The following is a 24,588-nucleotide window of genomic DNA, read 5'->3' as shown; positions in this document are numbered from 1 at the left end:
GCATCAATGATGACTGTGACAGGTCAGGGTGTTTCTTCTCTGCCTGCATAGTCACACTGTTCGACCACATTAAATTAAATCTTCACACTTGGTTTCATTCACCCCAGACCAGCCTGGATGCAGTCCTACAGGTTTGAACATTACATTGTTCCCACTTAGCAAACAATGGCTTGAGAGTAACACATAGCACTGGTATTGATACTGATACCCATATTAAGGTGTCCCATGGCTGTCCTATGCCTCAGATCAGACAGCGATATTGCACGCACAAATTTTTGTTACAAATCTCTCTTCTTCTCATAACGCAGTCAAATATGAGCACACAAACATGATACATATGTTTTTGGATTCAATGTCAATCACTTTCCAAGGACACCATTATCACTGAGAGATGTTCATGAATCTTCTTTGACATTAATGAAATGAAGAATAACACACTGACTACTTTCATTTGCAAGTAAAATTCTTACAGGGGTACCCTGGGGCAGATTGTTATCAAATGGGGGTCCATGGTCAGTGTATGTGTCAGTGTAGGGATCCTTAACTTGAGGTTGGAGAACCGCCGCCGAAGAACACTCATCACCACCAAGACACATCAGAAGAAGACATACTATTGATGCCCTAACTCAAGGTTATATCAAAATCTAGTGAAATCTGAAAGCTTTCTTTCCCTGTAGGAGGAGCAGACATATCACTGAATCTCACTTCAGAAGGTGCAGGTAAAGCATGAAGCAGCAGCTTAACAGTTAAAGTTCGACCCCCGTAGACAATTACAACTCGTAAAAAAAAAAAAAAAAAAAAAGACCAAATATTTGGCTGCTGCTTTGGCAACGTGTTTTTGTCACGATGTTGTGTCATTCACAGTGTTTGCATTTAGGACAATGTGAAACCTGCTTTTAGGCAACTGAGTCCTGTTGTTGATTCATGGAGCATGAGGAAATAAAAGGCATACTGTGTGCTGCTTTGCTGTTGAAATCTCTGTTCTGCCCGAGATACAGGTTTCAACCACACTGGCCAGATTTCTAATTTACTCTACGGCCCTGTGGTGATTTCAGATGAAATCTTGTATTTACGTTTAGGCCACCATGTGGCGTTCCTGGAGTCATCCAGCAGTCCTTCTCAGAACTGCTGTTGTGTTTTTAATGGATTTACATAAATCAACATTGATCTTATCCCATCCATGGTCACGGGTTTGACACAGCAGCCATTAAAGCTGTTTTATCTGGAGGAAAAGCTGTGAGAGACAGCTAAAGCAACAGCACAGCTCTGTTGCATTGGCAAATGTCCACCAGGTAAATAATCACAATGAACTGTAACCATCCAACACCACTTATTATCTTTCATCATTCAAGACACCCACACAGCTGTAGCTGAGCTGTAGGCTCAGTATTTTCCTTCAGATGCATATCAGTGAAAATATTAAAGAGCATCATCTGAAAAATGTTTCAGTCAGTGCAGGCTCATGACAGTTGTGCAGTTTGTGTCAAAATGTAACACTCGTCCACTTCTCAACAACTCTTCTGTGTGATTCAAATGAACTACTTAAGCCTGCATTAAATGTTTTTGCCACTAGAGCCAGATTTCTGACCACCTATGTATGAATTTCCACTTTTTAATCTCCTTTTGCTCTGTTTTGGTCTCCACCAGCTCTTAAGGGAAATATATGACTTTTTGGTTACAAAATGGTCCACCAGCAGCTAGTCGCTAAGGTTGTGTGCACTTGTTTATTCAGAATTTTTCACTGAAAACAGATGCTTGCTCTCCTTGGAAATGACGCTGTTGTGGCCCATTAAACTAAAACAGTGAGCTAAAAGATGCTAAAATTATATAGTGCTAAACAGGGGCTGAAGAGCCAGGCAATAGTTCTCACTACAAGTGGCTATCCATCATCAATCCAATCGATTAAGCTTCAGATTTTTGTTTGTTAGAAAGCCAAAGTTGTTTTTCTTTTTCACATTTTCCAGTTGCTTGTTTTCTTTGACCATCAGCCTCAAACCCTCAAACTTTTAGATCTAGGATTACATCTATTATCAAAAAGTTGCTGATGACTTTTGTACCAGCTGACTAATTTAAACTCTTTCAGTATCAATCGGTTCGTTCGGATCGGTTTGTTTTAAAATGTTCTTGCAAAATGCTGTTGGTATGCTTTGAAGCCGGTGTGTGTTTATTTAAGCTCATATCAGTTACTGTAGTCTTTCTGAATTGTCCTGGCTTGAAGTCACAGTGAAGGTATCACAGTAGAAGCGAGGATGTCCATCCATCCATCGCTCCCTGCCTGAGGGCTGAATTTCCTCTTGGGCATTCCAGCAGAGAGGCTGCAGTCTCTGGGGAAACACAGCTCTGTCCTGACAGGCTTGGCCTCCAGCAATGACTCATGCACAATAGCAGTACACAGCACTGAGGCAAAGTCTCCGAGAGCATCACCGCCACCACCGACAATCCCTCTTTTTCTGCCTGTTTCTCTCACTCGCTCTCTCTCAGGCTGATATGTAAGACATTTCGCCAAGAAGCTGTCAGTCTGTTTGCACTGTGTTCTGAATGATATGAGCATGTGACTTCTCAATGCAGCCCCACCATGGCAAAGTGTTTACTTCTCCATCTAAGTAGCAGAGTGCCATGAGATCCTCTTTTTGCCCTGAGCAATATGAAGCTGGACATCTCAAGTGCAAAAAGAAGACTGTCTTGAGGCATTTATCAATCCATGCTGCACCTCAAGAACAGGAAAGTTGACAAACTGCAAACCAACCACAGGGCAACATTACAAAATACCAGAACTATTTTAAAAAGCACTTAAAAGGTAAAGAAAGAAATTTACTTAATCAGAACAATTTAGTCTGAATTATCTCTAGTCTGAGGTCCCTAAATCATGACATCCCATCCTTTACCCATTTTTATGCTTTCCAATTCCCTGTACTGTGGCCCCTGTCATTTCCAACTCCACTGTTGGCCTTGGAGAGTGTAGACAATTGTGCACCTTTTGTCAATACACATTGTTACCAGTTGTTTCTTTTCAACTGACCATTAAAGGCCTAAGTATGCATAACATGAGGTGCTTTTTGGACTGGCCAACAGACTCTGAAAACCTCTTTCTGAAGTTAGTTGCTTCTTTGAAGGGAAAGGGAAATATTGTGGTTTTGGTTAAACTGACTATGTTAATTTTAGGGGACCTTCGTTTACATTTGAAGCTGAAATTATGGTCACCCTCAAAAGCAAACAATTTTGACTGACCCTTCACACACTTTGTCACTCTAATATAGGGACACCTGACTTTTTCTTCCCTTCATAATTCCTTTGCTTGCTAGAGTACTTTTTTTACTTGAAAGTAATCATATGTTGCTACAAGGCACTTGCTGATTCTTTTTTAAGCATACTCAACCCTTGAAGTGTGTGGAAGTACATGCTTAAAATTTTATATAAACAATGACTCTTGCAACTACGTGTGCGTAAAAGGGATCAGTCATAGTGATAAACCCCTGAGAATATTCACCTGTCTCAGAGCCCTTCAGCAATGCAGAGCTTTTTTAGTGTCCTTAAACTCATTGTTTTGAATTGTTGGCCCACAACTATATGGTTTTAGTTCAGGATCAGTGCTCTTGTCAGTCTCTCTTTTTGTAGGCCTTCTTGCCTTTTAGGACAGTCCAACGGTGAAGAGACAGGCAGAGAACAGGGTGGAATTGACACCCAATGTTTGGTGGCTTGCACTCATCAATCTCAATTTCCGTGAAAAGGCTCCAATAAACCCACTGTGCACACGTTCAATTTTCGACTAGTCTGTCAGATGTTTTAGATAGATATTTGCCTCTGGAGTGTGTGGAGACCAAAAGAGAGGTAAAAGATAGTGAATGTTGGATTTGTCAGGTGGACCCACATGAGGTTTATGGCCTTGACAGGCAACAATTACACTACTAGTCAGATTGTGATAAAACTTGAACTGTTTCCTATCACTGGGAACATTGCATTCTTCATAGGAGAAAACATGAGCTAAACTGGGGACACATGGGGAATTTAATCTTCATGTAAAAATATGTGTCCAGCATAGAAAATCGCCTTTATAAACACAGCAGTATGAGCCCAACATCGAGTTTAGCTGAGTGGATACAAATAGAAGCAGGGATAACTGTAAAAACACCCTGGAGGGGCAAATGGTTTTGTCCATATGTATGACTCATTCAGTTCCTATTAATGGTACACAAAAGAAGGAACATATTCTCATGGTTAAAAAAAGCAATTCAGCTCCATGGTGTTTATATAATGGGTGTGTGCATGACTAGGAGAAGGAAGGCCCAGACCTCTTTAAGGGGCTGAATGTTTACGTTTGAAAATGTATAAAGCGGCCGTTCAAACCAGAGATCCAAGCGGCCTGTAAATTAAATTGATCACGTGGAGTGACGACATGTTTTGCGATACCTTGAAACACATACCAGTCATTTTTATGCAGTGAGCCTGCATGTCCTGCTTCTGTGGTGGTGGTGGTCCGGGTGACAGAGGGCATTGCCTGTCTAGTATGTAGGTCAGTCATGCTGAAGATTCACGGCTTCCAAAATTACAGAGAATGAGACGGCTAGGGAGATGAAACTTTAAAGTCCAACAGCTGGGAGATGTTAAGAACAAGATCCCCCTCAGTGGCAATAATGAACATTAATGAACAGACCTAAAAGGACAGATGTGGGGAGATGAAAAACAAAGAGGAGGTCGCGGAGAAGACAAGTGGAGGAGGCTTTGAGGCTTTGTTTGGTTAGTGGCTCTGAGAAAAACACTGCAAGAGGAAAATGTGTTTTGGTGTGAGTAGGTCGAGAGGTACTCTACAGCCCAAATAGCCTGTCCCACTAACCAAAGCCCTCTAGCATGTAGCCCAGATCCTCAGTGACACAGAGCTCCAGCCTGAAGCCCTTGACAGATTGTTGACTCTCCTGCGCCTGAAAGGGGTGAGAGTTCAATGCTGAGACCCTCAGAGCACTGGGACCCAATGTCTCCATAAATAATAAAATGAAAGGCCGCTACATTTTTAAGTATTTGCAATTATCATATTAAAATATTATTCAAATAAGAGCAAGTATGTATGTTTAATTGTTGTATTTCTCCAATTTAAGAACTGTTACAGCTAGCTAACATGAGTAAAAAGCAAAGGCTTTGAGAGTCTGAGCAAGCCTGAAGGGATGTTTTAGAGGTGGTAGGATAATATTTTCAACATAAAATGGTCTGTGGTCCCCAAAAAGTTGGAATCCCTGCTGTAAAGCATGAATATAGTTTCAAAGCCTGCTTTAACAAGTCTTGGGGGTGGGAGGTGGGAGATGGCAGCATTCAGCGTCTCATAATCTACTGTGCTTTGGTCCATTGTGTATTGTGTGTTTAGAAAAATCCTTGTCAACTCAGGTCTCTCTGCTGTTTGGTCTTATTAGAAGGTCTTGTACAAATTGATGTTGAGGTACACATATAGTGTTGGTGCTTAGCTAGTCAAGCCCCAATGTTTTTCGCCAATATCACTCACCTCTGTTAATACGAAATCATTGGAACAGATCATGGTCCAACAACCTCAACTCTATTGTACTGTTGTATGATGGGAAATGTAGAATCCAGTGTTTTTGGAGCTTGAGTCACAGGGTATAAATGTCTGCAAGCCTGGCTTTACAGGAGTGCAAAACCTGAGTATGTATGCAACTGTCTAAACATCAGAGAAGAAGAAGAGAATTGTTCCAGGATGAAGTTACAGGAATTGAAAGTTTAATTGTGCAGTGTGTGCTTAAATGAACCAAATGTTAACAGCTTTCCACTGTGGTTTTTCTGTATACAAACTCCAGCTTTAAAGCACACTGAATCCATCTACCTCTCAATCAATGTAAATACAGCATGTCTGCTTGTAAGGGAGATAACAGGAAGTCCACAGGTTCTGACTCCAAGAATGCAAGTGCATCAGTGCTGAATAATTCCTGCATTTTTTCCATGCGATCCTCAGATGGTTTCTGAACTTTAGAGCAGTAACACTAACAGAGAGAGCATTAAATGTAGGCAGTAGTTTCCCTTTGACCACAAACTTCTGCAACTCACACATAGACACAGGAACTACCCTTCCATCAGTGAGGTGACTATATTAAAAGCACTGTATTTCACTTTTTACTCTTGCCAAGAGATTCTGTTTACTTGAAGCCCCTCAAGGTCAGATTCTGTAATCATGGAAAATATGAGTCATTATTTTGCCTGCTCACAAGGTATTTTGGAAGGTCTGTTGAAATTTCAGCTCTCCTTCGATCAAATAAACAAAGGATATTTTAAGGTTGTTTTGACTGTGAGGAGTACTGTTGGTGCAGGGGAGCTATCCACATGTTGAAGTACACCTTAAGAAAAGCAAATCAGTCCTTTCAATGCATTAATTTGTAACTATATACGAAAGCATATTTTTTCTTCATACATACTTTTTAACCTTTTGTTTTCTGTGTCTTTGCAGGGCAAAGTATTTTCGAGGGAAGAAGCTGAACGGAGAGTATGAGATCCGGGTGGAACAGGTATGGTGTATTTTATGCAAATTTGAATATTTTAACGAATAACTTAATGAAAAAAAAAAAATGAAATTTAATGCTCACTCTTCAGTTGGTGTTTTCATAAATGATATTTTGGATTACCTTACGTTTGTAGACAATGCACAGACAACATCTCCACATGTACAAAACAAAGTGTGTCAATATAAAAAGACAGTTTTTATATTGGTACACCTCACAGTGCGCTATTGCTCTTATACAGTCCCATTTCCAAAAGTGTTGAGGCACCATGTCAATTGTAAATAAAACCAAAATGCAGTGATTTGTGAATTCTTTTCAAACTTTATTCAATTGAATACAGCACAAAAACTGAATGAAGTCAAATTTTATGCTTCCTAATGCACCACACATTTTCAGTGGGAGACAGGTGAGACTGAGGGCAGGTCAGTCTAGTACCTGCGCTCTTACTATGAAGCCACCCTGTTTTAATACATACAGAATGTGGTTTGGCATTGTCTTGCTGGAATAAGCAGGGATGTTTTTTGAAAAGACATGGTCTGGATGGCAGCATACACTGCTCCAAAACCTGTATACAGTATTAGGCAAATGAAGCTAATAGCCAGGAGGTAATTAGCTTACAATAGGATTAAGATAGGAAGTGGGAGCTAGCCAGCAATTTTTCAAACTGCACAAAAATCTGCCTATTAGCACCTTTGAAGCTCACTAATTAACACGTTATATCTCCTTTGTTTAGTCTGTACAAAAATCAAAGGGTAAACACAAGGGTTTGTGGTCTTATTTGGAGTTATATGCTATAATTACTGTTTCTTCCTAGCTGTTTTCCCTTCTAGCTGCTTTTATGCTAAGCCTGACTTCTAATTAATCACTAACTAATCGCATCCATCTTTTTATTTAACTCCAAGCAAGAAAACAAAGAACCAAGTTTCTCAAATCTTGAATAATTTCTTTAAAGTAGCTTCATTTTCATTAAACACTGTTTATGTGCCAGTATTATTATATTATTACACATCATGCACAGAAATATGTGCAGTCCTATAAGTCTAGACACAGAATATTTCCAATGTGTAGATAACATCTAATTTACCTCAGATAACTTTATCCTTACATCTGCAAGCCATTGTTGAAGCTGGAGCAGTCTTTGAAATGGAGTAGTGGCTTTTTATGAGGGAAGGAAAAAGAGACCACAAAAAGCTGAGCCGGTGGTTTTATAGCCTGTTTGCTCAGAACTCTACTGTTGTGGTCACATCCTCTTTCTGGGGCAGCGCAGCATTGAGATATGTATCAAAATTTTTCAATGTATATTTTATTTTTTTTTAAATCTTGGGGTGTCATAGATATTGAACCCTAATAAAAATGTGGCAGAATTAATTAGACCCCTTAAATTGATAGTGGGAGGGAGGGTACAAGCCCCTCCAAACCTCAGCCATAGCTTCCGTTGACCTACTTAGAACTTGTTGGACCCTATACCCTTTCCCAGAAGCCCTCCTCGTTGACGATAACAAGTCAGTTACTAATTGCCTTCAGCAGCCAGACTCTTCATAGGCTGTTAGTACACCTCGCTGAGACCCTTTGGATGATGGAAACCCAATCTCTGTGTGAAAAGTTAGCGACATGCTGAGATGAACCCTTTTAGGGAATGACAATAAAAGCAGAGAGACCCATTGGACTTTCTCCCCCTCGCTTCAGTCCCACTTCCTCATTGGCTTTCAACATGTCTACACACCAACAGTGAAATATGGCACCAATGTGAAGGCTGAAGTGGTTGTTCAAAGCTACTACCTAAATCTAATGCATTTTTATATTGAATTGTAGTGAATATCTTTCTAATTATAGTTCCAAACCTCTAAAGGCTATTTTGATACTTACTTTTTAACATAAAATGATATATTGTTATCATTTTTCACTTAGTTGGATGGACATTCACTTTATCCAACAGATGCTGCCTGCCATCTATGATCATGCTGTTAAAGCTTTCTGAACCAGTGCTCACAAGCCCCAAACGAACCAACTCCTCTTTGACTTACTTGCTGCCATATAAGGTACCATCTTTAGACTCCAGCACAGATTCAGTGCAGCATGTGATGGTGCGGTGGGGAGGCATGATGCCAATCTGTATGAAAGAGACAGAGAAAGCCTCTCTCAGCTTTGATTCTTCGATGTTAATATCTGTCATTAAAGCTGTCCTGCCACCTGTACCTTCCCCAGACACTGCCCCACAGCAGATTTATGAGCCCATTGTTGTGGATCATTCCCTCTCATTTACATGACCCACTTTGAAGTTAAATTTGCCAGACGCCTGAGGTGCTGTGTCCACTGGGTAACTCTTTTTATCTACTAAACAGATGCTCATAGAGCATCGGTCGTGGTTCTTTGTGCTCCTAAGTAACTAATAAAAACAGCCTTGAAGCCATTGCTTTTAATGCCTCCGTGCTTGCGATAGCTGTGGCTGCAGCACTGTGTTTTTAGATTGTCTGTTTATACATCGGTCTCTCTCTCCCATTCTCATGAAGATGATATTTCAGGAACACCTTAAGGGAATTTCTTCAGATTTGAGTCAAGTTTTTAGTTTTTAAGTCAAGAACACTAATTACAACAAAGGTTCTGACAAAATTTCACACAAATGTCTAATAGAATGAAATGATGAAGTGATGACATTTTAAATTATAAGGTCAAAGGTCAATTATACTGTGACATGATGTTTTCTGTCCATTATTCAACACCATAACTCAGGAACAGAAGGACAGATTGTGACCATATTTCACATTTGCTCACATTCTCAGTTGGTGATACTAATCTTGGTTGTCCATCTTGAAACTGAGCTGACTGTATAGATCTTCTATGCTACCAGGTTGAACATGAAGTGTGTGAAGTGATTGCGTTTTAGAATTTTTCATCTTCTTTGCAGCAGCACCCATATTTGAATGTAAAACTAAGAAGAAAAAAGTTAAGCTGAATTGTTGTTGTGAGAGATAAAAACATATGTGAACAAAAATGTGTTACAGTTGTCCTGATGGATTGTGGTGCTACTATATTCATGGGATGTCATAATGTTCCACTAAGGAGCAGCTAAGTCACAAGCAACACCTAGTGGTAAAATTTGTTGTTATTGGTTCAGTAGTTGGCTTAGTACCAGATCATTTAAATATCAAACCCTAAAGCACACAGGACAGCCCATTGTGAAAAACGTCAATGTGAATGTTCACTTGCTACAATAAAAGTCGATCGCAGACATGATGACACCCAACAAAAGGCTGCCTAACAAACTGCCTGTTTGCTACACCCATCCATACAAAGTCATAAACACTGCAATTTACACAATTAAATTTGAAGGTTTTTTTTCTTTATGAAAGAACAAAGGGAGATTCTTTAGTGTTGCCGGGCAACATGTGGTTTGGGTCAGGCAGGGCAACATCTGTTCAGCAGGCATATCACCTCAGCCCTGTCCGCGCTCCTTTCTGCTGCAGTCATGGCAGCTCACAGGCAGTTGGCTGTATGTTATCCGTACCCTTTTTTGGCTGGTATTTGCACATGACATAGGGCTTCTGGGTAGAACTTGCTCAGGATGGATGATTTGGTTTGGTACTCACTGCAGATATTTTACTGACCCAGCTGCCCTCTTGCCTTCTGTTCCCCTGTGGCATTTAGCATCTGTCTTAGATTTCAACATTTAGTGCTTCTATGGATTACTTCAGTGCTGTACAAGGTGGGAGTGATTAGCGGCAAATACTTCTCTGTGGTGCACATGAATGGTCCACTGTACTTCAGACCTCACAATTGCATCAGTATGTGATTCAACAGAGCTTATCAACAGTTACTAAAATTGAGAGTTAGTCAACAAAAAGGTCTACCTGCACATACAATCAAATCACTACACTCTGTTCTCTTAAAATTTATAGAAAAAAAAGAATAACTTTACCTCATGTAACTCTGACATGTCAACTTGCCACTTTCCAGACAATTTTTGGCACATTCTTCTTTCCAAGTAAGTGCACAATACAAAGCAACACCTATTTCTTGAATGCATTCTGCATTCAAGTTGTATTTCATACACGTCTTGTTTGGTCAAGATTTTCCCCAATGAAAATAAAAAGGTGAAGCAATAAAAGAAGCACTTTGTGACACAAAAAAACATCTATTTTCAGTTGAAAGGAAACCACACAAGAGGCTCAATGTGGGCTAGAACGATTTTATCAACAGCTTTTCAGTTTCAACAGTTTGGTCACTTGGGGCTAAAACTAAAAAAGGGAACAACTATCAGCAGAACAAGGTCAGTGTTAAAAGGAATATAATAAGTATTTGTGGAGAGGAAAAATGAAAGTTCAGCAAGGTTAATTATGGCTTAGATCTGCATAAACAGTTGGGAGAACATCTGTTTTTTTTTATTTTGCCTAAACAGGCCACTTTTAATACCTGTCCCTGTAATTACATGGTGTAATAAAATGGCAACTGAAATATAAAATAATCATAATATTAATATAATGCATTGCATTGTACATGCGTATTTTTCAGAATTATAATTATATTATTAATTTGAATGTTTTCCAGAATGTCTTATAATAGAATATTTTGTATTATTGTAATTTGTATATTTCCTTCCTCCTTTTCTAATCTATAATTACCTTCAAGTTCTACACCTTGATTTTTTTATACTTAAACTGACAGTTCAGTGCTCTCTCGTTAACCAATAATTTTGACTGCTTTAATAAATTGGCCAATGCTTCCCAACCTTTTTACCTTATAGGTCCCCTTACTTGTATTATAGAAAAGCTCAGCCAACTCACCAGTAAAAAAAATCCTGGTCTTCACCCTTTATGAAGCTGTTTTTCAGGGGTTATGCTCAGCCCCTTACTTCCAGTGAAGGGAAATCTTAATGCTTCAGCTTTCGAAGACATTTTGAACAATGTTATGCTTCCAACTTTGTGGCAGCACTTTGGCGAAGGCCCTTTTCTATTCCAGTGTGACTGCACAAAGCAAGGCCCATAAAGACATGGTTGGATGAGTTTGGTGTGGAAGAACCTGACTAGCCCACACAGATCTCTGACCTCAACCCTATTCAGCACCTTTGGGATGAACTGGAACAGAGATTGTGAGCCAGGCCTTTTGGTCCAACATCAGTGCCTGACCTCACAAATGCTCTACTGCATCAATGAGCACAAATTCCCACAGAAACACTCCAAAATCGTCTGAGAAAGCCTTCCCAGAAGAGGGGAAACTGACATAGCTGCAAAGCTGTCCATGTATTTAAAAGGCAAGGTCATTAAAGTCCTTGTTGGTGTAATTATCAAATGTCCCAATACTTTTGTCTATATAGTGTATATTACAGACAATCTTTAACTGATGTGTCTGGTGCTTCTTTAGCAGTTAATCTACTTCATTTGATATTTTAACTGTTGTCACTGTTTACATGCCCTTACTTCCTCTTTTTGCCGTGTACACACTGTCTAGTGCTTAAACTGAAACAGATTTCATGGTTTACAGTTCAACTGATAATTCTATGTGTATCTCTGATTGTTTAACAGTTCAACTTAAACTTACACCGAACCTGACGGACTGGTTTTTCAGCTGTTAGACTTCAAGACCATTAACACTATTTCACCGTTTTAACTTATACTGACCTAGAGCTCAATTTACAACTCCCACACACTCAATTAATTAATATTTTAAAACACTGCAAACCTGTTTGCAGTGTTTTCACACAGCTTAACTGATCCCTTCAAGTTGTCTTTGCTAAAGGTCAAAAGATCCTGTTTACAATTTGACTCATGACCAAACGAAAGGCACCTTAACCACCTGGACCTCAGTGGCACGAGTTAGTCCAAATCTAAAAATACTCGCGAAGATTCCAGATGAGCTACTGTCAAGTGGTGTTTATTGTACTGTCCACAGGTTCACATGGCTTGGCAGTCAGGACTGAGCACACATAGCTCTGCAGGGATAAATGAGACTTGCCTGTAAATCGCTGTGGCTAAGCTAAACCAATGTCTCACACCACAGTACGTTTTGTCAGATATTATTAATCTAAGTCAAAGATTATGTTGGTTTAAGGCCTTATTTTCACATAAATAAACATTTCCAATGTCAGTGGTGCTCCTGTCTTTGACATAACAGTGATCCAGCACTTATTAATGGAAGCTATTGCAGTCTTGTGGCAGAGAGAGAGAAATGATTTACATTTCTGATTTGCTTGGATTGCCGTACATTCAAACAGAAGGAAAAGTTCAGTAAGCAGATATAGGTATACTCTCCTCTATAATTCTCTTCTTCCTAACAAGCTGAGATTAGACGAAGCAGCTGTGGAGACAGTTGTCCCATGTATCACTTCCTGTTTTCCTTTCCCAGGGCAGGATTTGCTCCAAGACAAGTGTCTGAATGTATTACCGTGATGGTAACCATGGCGCTGTGAAAAGCCTACTGTCCTGGCTTCTGTGCCTTTGCCCCGCACCAGCCACTCCATCTATTACTGGCCAATGACAGCGTCTGTTAGGACTCCTCTTTCCCAAAACCAGCCAATCAGAGATGACGAGCACTGCTCGGCCCTTGCCAAAATGTTGCCCACTCTGGTTTTATCTGGTCGCAGCAAAAGTCATTGTAGACCCTTGCGTTTGGGATGGGATTTGTTTAGGAAGGTGCAGTGATGGAGGATGTGTAGCTGTGTCTGTGAGTTTCATTTGGGTGTGTTATGCATTTAAGAGTCCTTTTTAGCAAGGCATGTGATGCTGAGCACACAGATGTTTCTTTCAAAGGTGGGGATCAGTAGATAAGAGCTGAGGAAAGGAAAGGCGCCAAGTGCATGTCCTTGAGGCGCATTGAGTGTGAGTGGCGCCTCGTTGTCCCCTAAATAAGATTACGGCATTTACTCGCCCCCTGCTCTTCCTCTGAGAGTGCAACACAATAAATAAAAGAGGTGGGTGTTTTTTTTTTCTCTCTTGGCAGAAGAAAACCCAGTTTCGTTATACTGGCACATTCCTTTCAAAAGCAACTAACTCCCCCATACAGAGTTTACATGGGCCACAGCACTGGATGAAAGGGAAATTTATCTCTGAGAAAATATTGCTGATAATATTTCCTCTTCATGCGGATGAAAGCCCATATAAAGCGTGGTAAAGCAGGCTTAAAGTCTCAAGTGATGATCACAGTATGTGAATGTGTAGATAGCAACTGACTTGCTATGCAAATTGGCAGGATCTGGGTTGAGTAGAGGGTCAGCTGGAGGATTTGCTTCCATCCTCATCCATGTTGGTGTTGTTGGGGGTGATCTATATGAGATGTGCACTACCCTTCTGTTGAAGCCTACAAAGCGGAGCAGCTTGTTGTGAGGCTATCACAGTGTCCGCTAATGATGAGCAGTCCGACATTCAACCAGCTTTGTTGTGCCAACTCTGTTTATATATTCAAATAGTAATAAGCAAAAGGTATTCAGAATAAGAAACCAAGCTGCTTCGATTTCCTCCTCACCTCAGTTTGGCACATATATGGATGGCATTTGCATTTCGTCCATAGCTGACTCAAGTTTACAGTACAAGTTTACAGCTGGCTGCTTGTTCAGAACCCATACAATCCACTACATCAGGGTCACTCCCAATACTTTAAATTGATGTGATGACTAACAAATGGCAGTGTTTCATTCAGAACAACTGGCTGCTGTTTAGCATCCTTCCAGGGAAATACCTTATATGTATGATAACACAACCTTGAAGATGGGACCTGCCAGAAAACATGGGATGTATGTGATCCAACGGTGTGTTAGACTGACTGAAACCATTCTCTGGGAGCCACACAGCTGTCAACACTGTACCATAGGAGGAGACATAGGAGCCCCTTTGTTGTACATGCAAGGCAGGTCTAAAACAATTTCATAGTACAGGTGATGATCACAGCATTCCTTTTGTCATGGTGAGTTTGAGGACCATGCTAACATGCTAACAATGACAATGTTAACATTCTGATGTAAGATGAAGCATAAGATGGATGTAGCAACATTAGTTGAATTAAAAAAGCACTTATTTCTCACACTGAATTTCTGCAATTTAATAAGAAACCTTTTGTGAAAAGACTTGTGACTTGAGACTTGAATGGTTTATTTCAGGACTGCTTAATTTGGTCAGGAGACTTAACATGAGTAGATTTCTCAACTGCAGTAACAACCATTAGCAGGAAAATTGAATTGTCCCTCTCTGGTTCTTGTCCATCTTGAAAGTCCATTCCCAGAAGTCGTCTTTGGCCCCTCCTTTTGAGTATCTCTGGGAGTTTGACAGAGTCATTAGGTAACCAGGCTACGGCCTTTCACAAGACTCTCAGTGTCCTGGAGGCCGCAGTCTGGGGATAACTTCGCTCACCCTCTGTCTCATGTCTCTTTCTCTCTGCTGTGCCAATGCAGAAATGTAAAATGAAGTCATCCTGAGTTGTTGTTGTAGTTGGAGTTACTTTTGTTTGTTTTTTGTCATCATAGGTAAGATGTCAATATAAGTGCTGCAGCCCCCATCTGTAGCTCCATCACATGGTTTTCATGAGTCAATGTCATAAAACCCACGTTGTTTTTACTTTCACTTTTAAAAATGCATGTATTTATGACAGAAAAATCTTTTGTGCATCTGAGCACTGAGTCACAGAGTTTAATTACTGAGGACAAACTTGACCTTATTCAGTTTGTGGTGGTAGAGTGTACCATTCATTGTGTTTTTTTTCCTTGTGTTTCTCAGGCGGAATTCTCAGAGATCAACCTGGCTTCGTATGTTAACTCGGGATGTATGGTGGACATGCAGGTCAACAAAGGTGGCACCAAAGTGGTCAGGTAAGGACGAAAAGGAGCTTGTGTCCTTTGATGCATTTGCCCACGCAATCTGTAATCTGCCTCAGTGAGCCTGCACAAAGACTTCTGTTCTCTTCTCTCAGTGGCATTGAGCATGACAGTGTATATATAACATTGGTTGCACTCAGAGAAATCAGGGTTGTAATGTGATTATGCCATGGGGGGGGGGAAGACCCTAGTTCAACTTCAGTGGGAAATTTGCATTACAATGTTAAAAAAGGATTAAACATATTTAATTTCATTGACTCTTTCCCCTGTAGTCACATGCTCATGAGCATTGTTTTAGTCCTAACCTCAATATCAGTATGACATTATGCTATTCCATATTGCTAGATTCATGTTAATCATTCAGGAGGTTTAGCTTTTAAGTGTTCTGACAATACCAGTAATTCCCATTAGATTGTTGGTTGCAAAGCCAGCTCTTATGCTAACCAGTCTGCAGAAGTCAGATTACTTTTGAATAACTCGTCATTACAGCAGCTTTGAGCCGACAACTGCTTGCACTTCATACATCACTTTCATGCCAGCCATCACGGGGAAGAATAAGTTCAATCAAACTGAAGATACATGTGTCATTTTTAGCTACTAGCTAGCTACTGCACATTTGGGTTCATCTGAAGTGTGAAAGAAACCTTTTCATGTTGCAGCGGCAGAAGTGGCCTCTGGCCAGTGAGCAGATGAGTGAAGCTGAGTATTTAAATAGACCGCTCTCTTGTGTGAAGTCGGCACTTGAGAGGTTGCTGATGATCAGCTGATCTCGGTGGCAAAGATGACTTTATGGTCGTGCTCAGCCTACAGTATAATACAATACATACAATAATGGCTAAAACTCTGGTCACTGCACTTAATATGTTTTTTTTATGCTCTGGGTTCACTGCACCTTACATTTTATTTTATATTGCTTATTTGTTGTACATACATTTATATATTGCTTTGTATATTGCTATTTTAACATATATAGGTTATTCTTTTTCTTATATATATATATATATATATATATATATGTATAAAATATAAAATCAATATTTTTTTATCAACAGTGGGCCATGCAACTATTGCTAATACAAAAAGAGTTTCTTTATCAGTGGACTCTGCTGTTCCACTGAGCTCTGCAGAGTGTTGAGCATCTTTCAGTTCAGTGTCTGATTTTACCATTGTGGTTCAGTCTCACAGCTCTCAGAGTCATTTACAGCCTCAGCAGGCAGCTGTTTTAGCTGGGGAACATAGTGAAGCATTTAGCAGCTAAAGAGGCACATATTTATCTCAAGATTTTGTGTACACTCAAACCGAGCTGGGGGGAGAGAGGAATATCGGACTTAGATCAGGTGAACAGAAGCCTTCCTCAAAATGAATGCAAACAGTTGCATTCATGCTTACATGCTCCATGCCTGCAGATTGTGTGACCAATGAGTTCATTATATCAGCTTAAAAGGTGACAGTGTTGTGTTTACAGCTGTGAACAGCTGATTCCTGCTTCCAGCAGTACAATCAAATGAATCATATTTTTTTGGAATGGGAGGATTACTTTGTAACCCTCCCAAGTTGTTGCTAAACTGTATGTTGCATCACCTAAATATAAAAATTTTCACAGAAGACAATTAGACATGTGAGCAAGATAAACATGGGTGAAATAATCAAATGAATAATGGCTGAGTTATTTAGCTGCTTCAGGGTCTTTGTTGTGTGCTTGCTGGCCCACTGTCACGACTTACCCGGACACTTGAACAGAACTGTCATCATTAATGTGCTTTTTCTACTGTGACGAGTAAGAATTTTTAGATCAGTGTTTTTTGTGAGTTTGTTTCCTTTTGTATGTTTTAATGAAACAGATTATTAATCTCTGTAGGAGAAGGGATTTCAAACCCTGTTGGTCCAGGATGTGAGACAGAACCCCAAAATGAGGTTCAGAGCTCTGCTTTTTATTGTTTTGTTTGTTTGTGTTGTTTTGTTTGTTTTTTCTTAATATCGTAGAAATGCACAAAACACATGGCATCAATAGAAGAAGAAGAACGTTCCCATTCATAAGGGGGGGGTCCTCAGTGCACAGACAAAAGCCCAAATGAATTGAACAACAGTTTTCAGCAACACCAAAACTAAGTACTCAACTAAATTAATCAGTAGTGAGGGACTAAGTGAAGCATCCTCACAATCTCTAGTTACCTTTTTAGCACAACTTGTAATATTAATCCCTTAACATTATCAAGCCCCAACCATTTTTTTTTTTAGCTTTTTTCTTTTTTCTTTTTCCTTGTCTGGTTATTACATTTGATCCTACCTTGTTCTCTCCTTGACACCAAACAATGCAGCAACTGTTAAGAGTATATAATAATAATACTGTATGTGCAAACCATCTGCTTCTTACTCTCCAGCCTTCTGAGCTTCTGCATCCTGATTGGTCCATTAGGTCAGCTAACTGAGTGCATGCCATCCACTGTCAGCCCACCAGTTCCCATTCTAACCTTCTTGGGAAATAATCGGCTAATCTGTGTTTTGGCTGTGACTCCGTGTAGTTTTGCAAAATAACTTTCTTATCAGTGTTGAAAGAAGCATTTGTACCGGAAATGGGCCCACAGTGCAGGGGAGTGTGAAATCAAGCAAGAATAATCACAGACTGGCAGCAGTAATAAGGCTGATGTTACAATGCAACCTGTTGTCAGAATAGACACAGAGGTTATTGTGTGGGTTGAATATTTTTTTGGTGATATTGCTGTAATGACACAGAAGCCAAATTGGCTGCAGATGGTCTGACTGCTGCCGTGTTCACACAACACTGGCATTCACTGCCAAATTGTTGTGGTTTAGCTTGTTGTTTATGACTCTGAACTTGACTACAAATAGTATAATGGTTGTTTCCAACTGGCAGTCTGATTTGTTGATGACTAATAAAGAACAGTGGTTCCAAAAACGATCTTGTAACTGGAAAGTTCAAACCCACAGAAGTTGATATCTTTCACTAGCTGAGTAAGAGACTGAGAGCTTCTCTGTATAAGAGTTCGGCCAAAGAGCCCAGACTGTAAACTGATTGGAATCTGTCCTTGTCATAGACGATAGCCGATGAAAGCTCATTATTTCTTTGATTGCAGAGTGTTTCATTCTCAACCGGATGAATGTGCAGATACATCCAAAGATACACAGGACAGACAAAACAAGTTTCCCCAAGCACAAACTGAATGCACTCTGTTTGATTACATTTTCCCATGTGTGTGTGAGTGAGTGAGAGAGACAGAGAGAGTAAGTGAGTGAGCAAGAGAGATTATGCAAGAGCAGCTCACATGCATGCGGGCACGTTTGCCCTGCTGTGTGGTTAAAGCAGGTTCCTGTCTTCCCATGTGTCCTCCGGCTGTTGTGTTCACAACGCTCTGACCGCTGACCTCTGCCCTCCGTCCACACGCGTGCGCTGCTGAACACCTCTCCTCTGCTGGCACCATGCAGCGGCACACATTCTCACACTTCTGTGGCTTCAGGGTTGTTTGTGCAGTGACGTTTCACCCATTTGTGTCATGTTTGCTCTGCTTTACAAAAATATGAATCAGCCGTATGCCTGAACATATTCAGTGAAATGGACACAGTGGATCTCATGTTAACCTAAGCTAAACTAAGGAAACAGGTTACATGCTGTATGTTGTGTGTGAATTTCAAACACCCACACAAATTAAGCCAATGCTGAAGTGCAAAATAAATGCAGTTCCTCAAATGGCCACTTGAGGCTGTCTTCAAAAATGAGTAAATCCCCATAAGACCCCATGTTAAAATACCCAACTTTACAGCAAAATGAAACATGTTTACAGCCTAGTACGAAGAACAGTTGTGGTCCCTATAGCTAATTTCCTTGTTCATGACAGCTGCAGAGTTTTGCAAGCCCACACACCTTGCAATTTAAATCATGATACTGTCGTGGGCTCTGATTTTTTTTTATTATTATTCTTGTTGTTGATGGCATTATTTTATGTTTATGTTTTTTCCATTATTATGAAGCACTTTGTTGTCCACTGCTGATGACTAGTACATGTGATGAATTAATGGTAGTTGCACCCATATTACCATTCACTTCATCCACACCAGTGGTCACAGTCATGTGCACTGGTTGTGTGTAACAGCTGCCCTGACGCTGTTGGCTGACCATGCCAATCAATCAGTAAAATACTGCTTCCTCTTTAGTGTTTGTTTTTGTTTTTTGGTTTTTTGTCTGCATGTCTAAAGATGGACTTGGAAACTAGAGGAATGAATTTGTTGGCCAATTAATCAGAGCCAGTACAACATTTTACAAACTTGGTGTTGGCAGAACTCTGCTTCCATAGCGGCCGATGGCTGCGCAGCCCCCAAAAGTCATTTAGTTTCATTTTGTCTTGATGAACTAAAAGAACAGATAAGTAAAAAGATACACCAAAGCCTGTCTGCTGCTTCCTGCTTTCAGGGCAAAAAAAGTGGAGCCTTCTCGTAACTTTTGCTACCGCTGTTTGCGACGTGCAACGTGGCATGCACCGCACAGCCTACAGTACAGCACAGTGACACGCCACAAGGTACAGTAGTTATGGCGTGTTGTTCCTCGCTGCACTGCTGTAGTCAGCCCTTTGGCTTCTCCGCTCTCTGCTGCCAAAACCTCCAGCTAGCTGCTCGGCTCCAAGTGGGAACGCTGGTCTGGCTGAAAGACGGATCACAGCAGCCAAAGTATGATAAGCCATACAGCAACATTTCTCTCCCCCACTGTCCTTACTGAGCTCCTCACGAAAGCCGTTGATTAATTAGTAATAATTAATGTCAGGTGAGGAGTTTATTGAGCTTGTTTTACTGTTGCACTCACCAGGAGTATTTTTGGGTCACAGCATCAGCTGGATGGCTAAAATGGATGTAAAAGTAAATGTGAGGTGGAGTCAGGCTAGCTTACATGTTTGGCTCACATGTAAGCTGAAAGCATTTCCTTCATCACTTCAACATTTCACATTGTGAATTGTATATTTCCATGTTTAGTTGCTGCAAGTCCTCTTCGCTGTGTCTGTTAGCACAATGCTATCTTTCTTGGTGTGTTACCACAACCAACTGTCGTTGGTCCAAAACTCCAATAGTTACCTTTAAACAGTGGATGAAATGCATACATGGAGGACATGGACCTCACTTCAAGTTTCACAGTAGAATGAACAGAAGCAATATTTCACGTTAGCTGACATTTCTCAGGACGTCAACAACAACACACTGAATTACGGGTTCAGAGGGGTGGTTTTTTGGTACCATGTGGCTCCTGGCCTCACCGTGGCTGGACATCCATTGCCACATTCCTCGCCATGCTCTGCCCCTAAATGGAAGGAGGGGAAGGCAGCCAGATTACATTAGGAGATCCCTTTCTGATTTCTTCTTTTCTTTTTTCACCCTTCTATTTAATTTTCCGTCCTGAAAGCTACCGGTCTCAAGTGGACAAGGCCTTCTTTCCTGTCCAATCCCATAACAAAACTCTCCTCCTTTGGTTACCTCAGGTGACGATTTACTGCTTAGACCACACAGAGACGATTCTCTCTCTCTCTCTCACACACACACACACACAGACACACAAGCTTTAACCCCCTCTTCCCCTGACCCCTGTGAAAGTCCATTTTAATCAGTGAAGGAATCGTTTGCCTTGAGCAGCCTCAACACCTAATACCTCAGACAGGTTCATCTTGTTACCAAGCAAATAAATCCTAGTCTCAGACACACTCAGAGTTCAGACACTGGCTGAGGCCTGAGGATGGTTTCCTTTAGGAGCACCGTGACTATAATGAAAACATACAGCGGCTGTGAGGCCCACTGTGCCATCGCTGCTTTTGTAATATACCCATGAATACAAATGGCCCCGCTAATTCACTCAAACTTTTAACAACACTCATTTCCTCTCTGCCAGAGGTCATTTGGTGCTCTATCACTCTTGCAGCTCTTTTCCTCATTACATCTGCCTCCCACAGGACTCTTCTCAAAATCCTCAACACAATCACTGTTAAACAACTAAACATTCTCTAATTTGTTTTGCTAGTAGATGTGTCTACGTTACACCCTCTCCTGTTTGGATTTTGGAGGTATAATTTAAATTACTCTACAAGTGTTTGTTAATTCAATTGTTGGTGCGCTTTTTTTTTTTTCACTTTTTCTACGTGACCTTCGTTGCGTTCAGTTTGGTGGAGATGAGCGTTGATGTGCGATCGAAGCTGGAGGCGATCCAGAGCTTTGGCGGCCTTGACCGGGCCACCGCCCAGGATCTGAGCCACTGCCAGGTCGCACTGGTGCCACCAGGTCTAGAGCCACAGCCACAACCACAGGGAGTCCTAGATCCAGGCCACGGGACCACATCGTGATGCTAGGCTACAGGGAGTTACTCTACACACAGAGACTGGGTGACTCTTCAGGGTTAATCGGACACTGTCCATACAGTTCTATATGAAACCCAATCAAAGTGTGATTTCCTTGGGTAAAACTTTCATAAAATAAAGGACTCATCATTACAACATCATTCAAACCAACTGGTGTTGTTTTAGCAGTGCTGTCCAATTCTCACTTTTCAGCTTTGATCAGATTTTACTTCATTTGTTTCCTTTTGTCAGCCAAGTGAATGTCAATCCACCAATAAACATAAGCAAAGATGTTGGCTTTTGCAGAATTGGACTCTCCAGTTGTTTCTGATTGATAATGTTTATTATTTAACAAAAACAGTGATGGTCACCATTGTGCCAAAATAAGTATTAGAGTAAAGCCCAAAGCTAATATCTTTGATGTTTGACAGAGCTAAACCTTTTGTTATATAAAACTAAGAGAGCGCTGTTGCAATGTTGCCAACAAGAGCGACAAACCAGTCCTTCTTAGTTGTAAATGCTACATTTAATTGCTTTGGATTTACAACAGTTATTATATTCTTAAAGTTGCATAATTCATTTTAATGTAATAATACAGCAGGCTTGTTGGCCTTAAAATGATTTTGCAACGGAGAGACCTAAGGGACTACACTCAGTGAAGTCCAGTTTCTTATCTCTTAAAGAACATTACCATAATAACGCCTTAAATGTAGTTGGATACCTTGGGAAATGTGCTCATTTGCTTTCTTTCTGAGAGATGGATCTCATGTCTGTGTGTTAAATGGAGCTAGAACTGGAGGTGAATTTAGCTTAGTACTTGAACTGAATAACTGAATTTGTGTTGTCACAGTGGGAAGCCGCCTGTGGTTTCTCACTCAGCGTGTAGCTTGACAAGATCACGGTTTGCTCACAACATTGTGCTGGGGACCCCCTGCCCTGCATGTCTAAGATGTCTCCCTCTTCCAACACACCTGATTCAAACGCTCAGCTTGTCATCCAGCTCCGCGGAAGCCTCATAATGACCCATTCATTTGAATCAGGTGTGTTGGAGCAGGGAAATCTCTATAACATGCAGGGCAGGAGTGGGAAACACTGGATTAAAGACACATGATTTCACAGCCGTTTGTAAATTTAAGAACTCCTAAGTAAGGTCTGTTTTTGTTTTGCAGACAGACCATGTATTTGTCATAACCACATATGAAGCCACCTCGTAATTCCTGTCTGCTCAAAGCACTTGTCTGGGTAGCTCAGCATGATCACAACGTGCCATTGGTGGCAAAAGTCGTGAGTTTAAGACCCAGGTGGTGCAGAATAAAAATCCTACATCTGTGTGAATTGGAGATATGAGTTCAAGGTTCAGACATTTCTGCTGACTGACCCTCCTGTATCTGTCTTCAAAATGTCTGGCACCGACTTACTGCTGCCCAACAGCTATAATTACAATTAACATTTTGTGGTATTTCACTTGTGGTATATTTATTTCTTGACAAATGGTTTGTCTGTCCACAGTGTAATCTTGCATTCATGCATTGTTGGCAGAAGACAGGGAAACCTCTCATTAGTCCCACTATACCAAGATGGTTCCCCCCCCGTTTGCTAATGTTGTAGTTGCGCCATTTGAAAGGACTAAACTAGCTGTTTTTGCATTGTTGTATATTTGAAGTGGTTTCATTAACAAGAACAACAAAACCACAACATAAATGATTTGATGCTAATAAATCATTCTGTGCAGTGGATTCCTTATGTGTTTATTTGTGAGCTTTACAAGTGTTGGAAGGCACACAACTTCAAGCTAGCCATTTCCCCCTGCCTCCAGTGTTTATCCTATCCTTATTCATCTCCCCACTACAGCTCCATACTTAACTCAGAGACATGAGAACAGCATCAAGCTTCTCAGCTCCCAGAGAGTGCATAATTCCCAAACTATTGAACTTTTGCGGCATGTTGTCGAGTTTTTTCCCCTATGGTGTCTCTTCTCATGAGTAACAGGAAAACACCGAATTTTCTCTCTAAGGTGCATTTCCCACCGGTGACGGAGGGCCGGTTCAGTACAATGCGCCATTGTGTGCAAGTGCTGTGCTGATCCTTGGTATGTACTGTTTGACATTTGTGGCATTCCCACCGAGTTCTACCCCGATTATCCTTATCATTGAGAGACAGGCTGATGGGAAGAAGATAAGGCCCTTACCAGCCAGGCACAGGGCCGCTATGAAGACAAATGCTCCCTGCAAGTCAGAGATCCCTGTGGAGCCTATTATAAGGTCAGAGATTCTGTGTGATAAATGGATCTGGGGGAAAAAATGGCAACATATTGTCTTGGGTTTGAATAGTTTTCTGCTCTAGGAATGCTGATGAAAACATTCTGTTGCCGCTGTTGTACAGTATGTTGTATAATGGACAGGCTACAACTGTCAGGGTTGCAGTGTATTCATAACCACAGATAAGAATAACATATAACAATAACAACACATTACATAGATAATAAAATAAGGGTGCTAAAATAAGAGTTTTTCAGGGCCAGTCATCATTGCCATTCCAAGCTTCTGCCAATTTCGGTACAGATTTGCTGAGCCCTCTTGCTTTAACCAGTGCAACATTTTTGTGAAGTCGTGCCAGTAACTGAGGGGGTAGATGGGTACCACAGAAACATTTCAGAATCTCCATATTTTCTGTAGGCCGCGTGCTGAGTAGCCAACTAATGATAGTAACTATAGTACCAGCATGAGAATACACACTCTGATGTGGTCAGCATTTGGTACAGTTTGTCATTTGCAATAGTTTTTTCTGTCCCAAACACATTTTCTCTCCCTGGCTGGGAGACAATGAGACAGTGTTGAAGCCATGCAGTATGTGCTGGCATTTTAAGGGTGCACGAAGATACTCAAGTATTTATCCGATCAGCTTGTCTGAACAGCCTTCGTAGAGAACATCACATGCCTTTCACCATCATTTTTCGTTACTGACCAAAAGC

The 24,588-nt window shown here is 40.8% G+C and overlaps 1 protein-coding gene across 1 annotated transcript in view; it reads left to right on the top strand.

Moving 5' to 3' along the window:
• LOC124053448 (synapsin-3-like) overlaps nt 1-24,588 on the top strand; it is a 96,213-nt gene that overhangs the window by 11,818 nt on the left and 59,807 nt on the right. Inside the window, exons 3-4 of the mRNA XM_046378609.1 lie at nt 6,443-6,500; nt 15,194-15,285. Of these exons, the coding sequence (XP_046234565.1) occupies nt 6,443-6,500; nt 15,194-15,285 (150 nt within the window). The remainder of the gene's footprint in view (nt 1-6,442; nt 6,501-15,193; nt 15,286-24,588) is intronic.

This window comes from Scatophagus argus, chromosome 22, assembly GCF_020382885.2.
Source record: "Scatophagus argus isolate fScaArg1 chromosome 22, fScaArg1.pri, whole genome shotgun sequence".
NCBI lineage: Eukaryota > Metazoa > Chordata > Actinopteri > Scatophagidae > Scatophagus > Scatophagus argus.
This window is presented reverse-complemented; position numbering and strand designations above follow the sequence as displayed.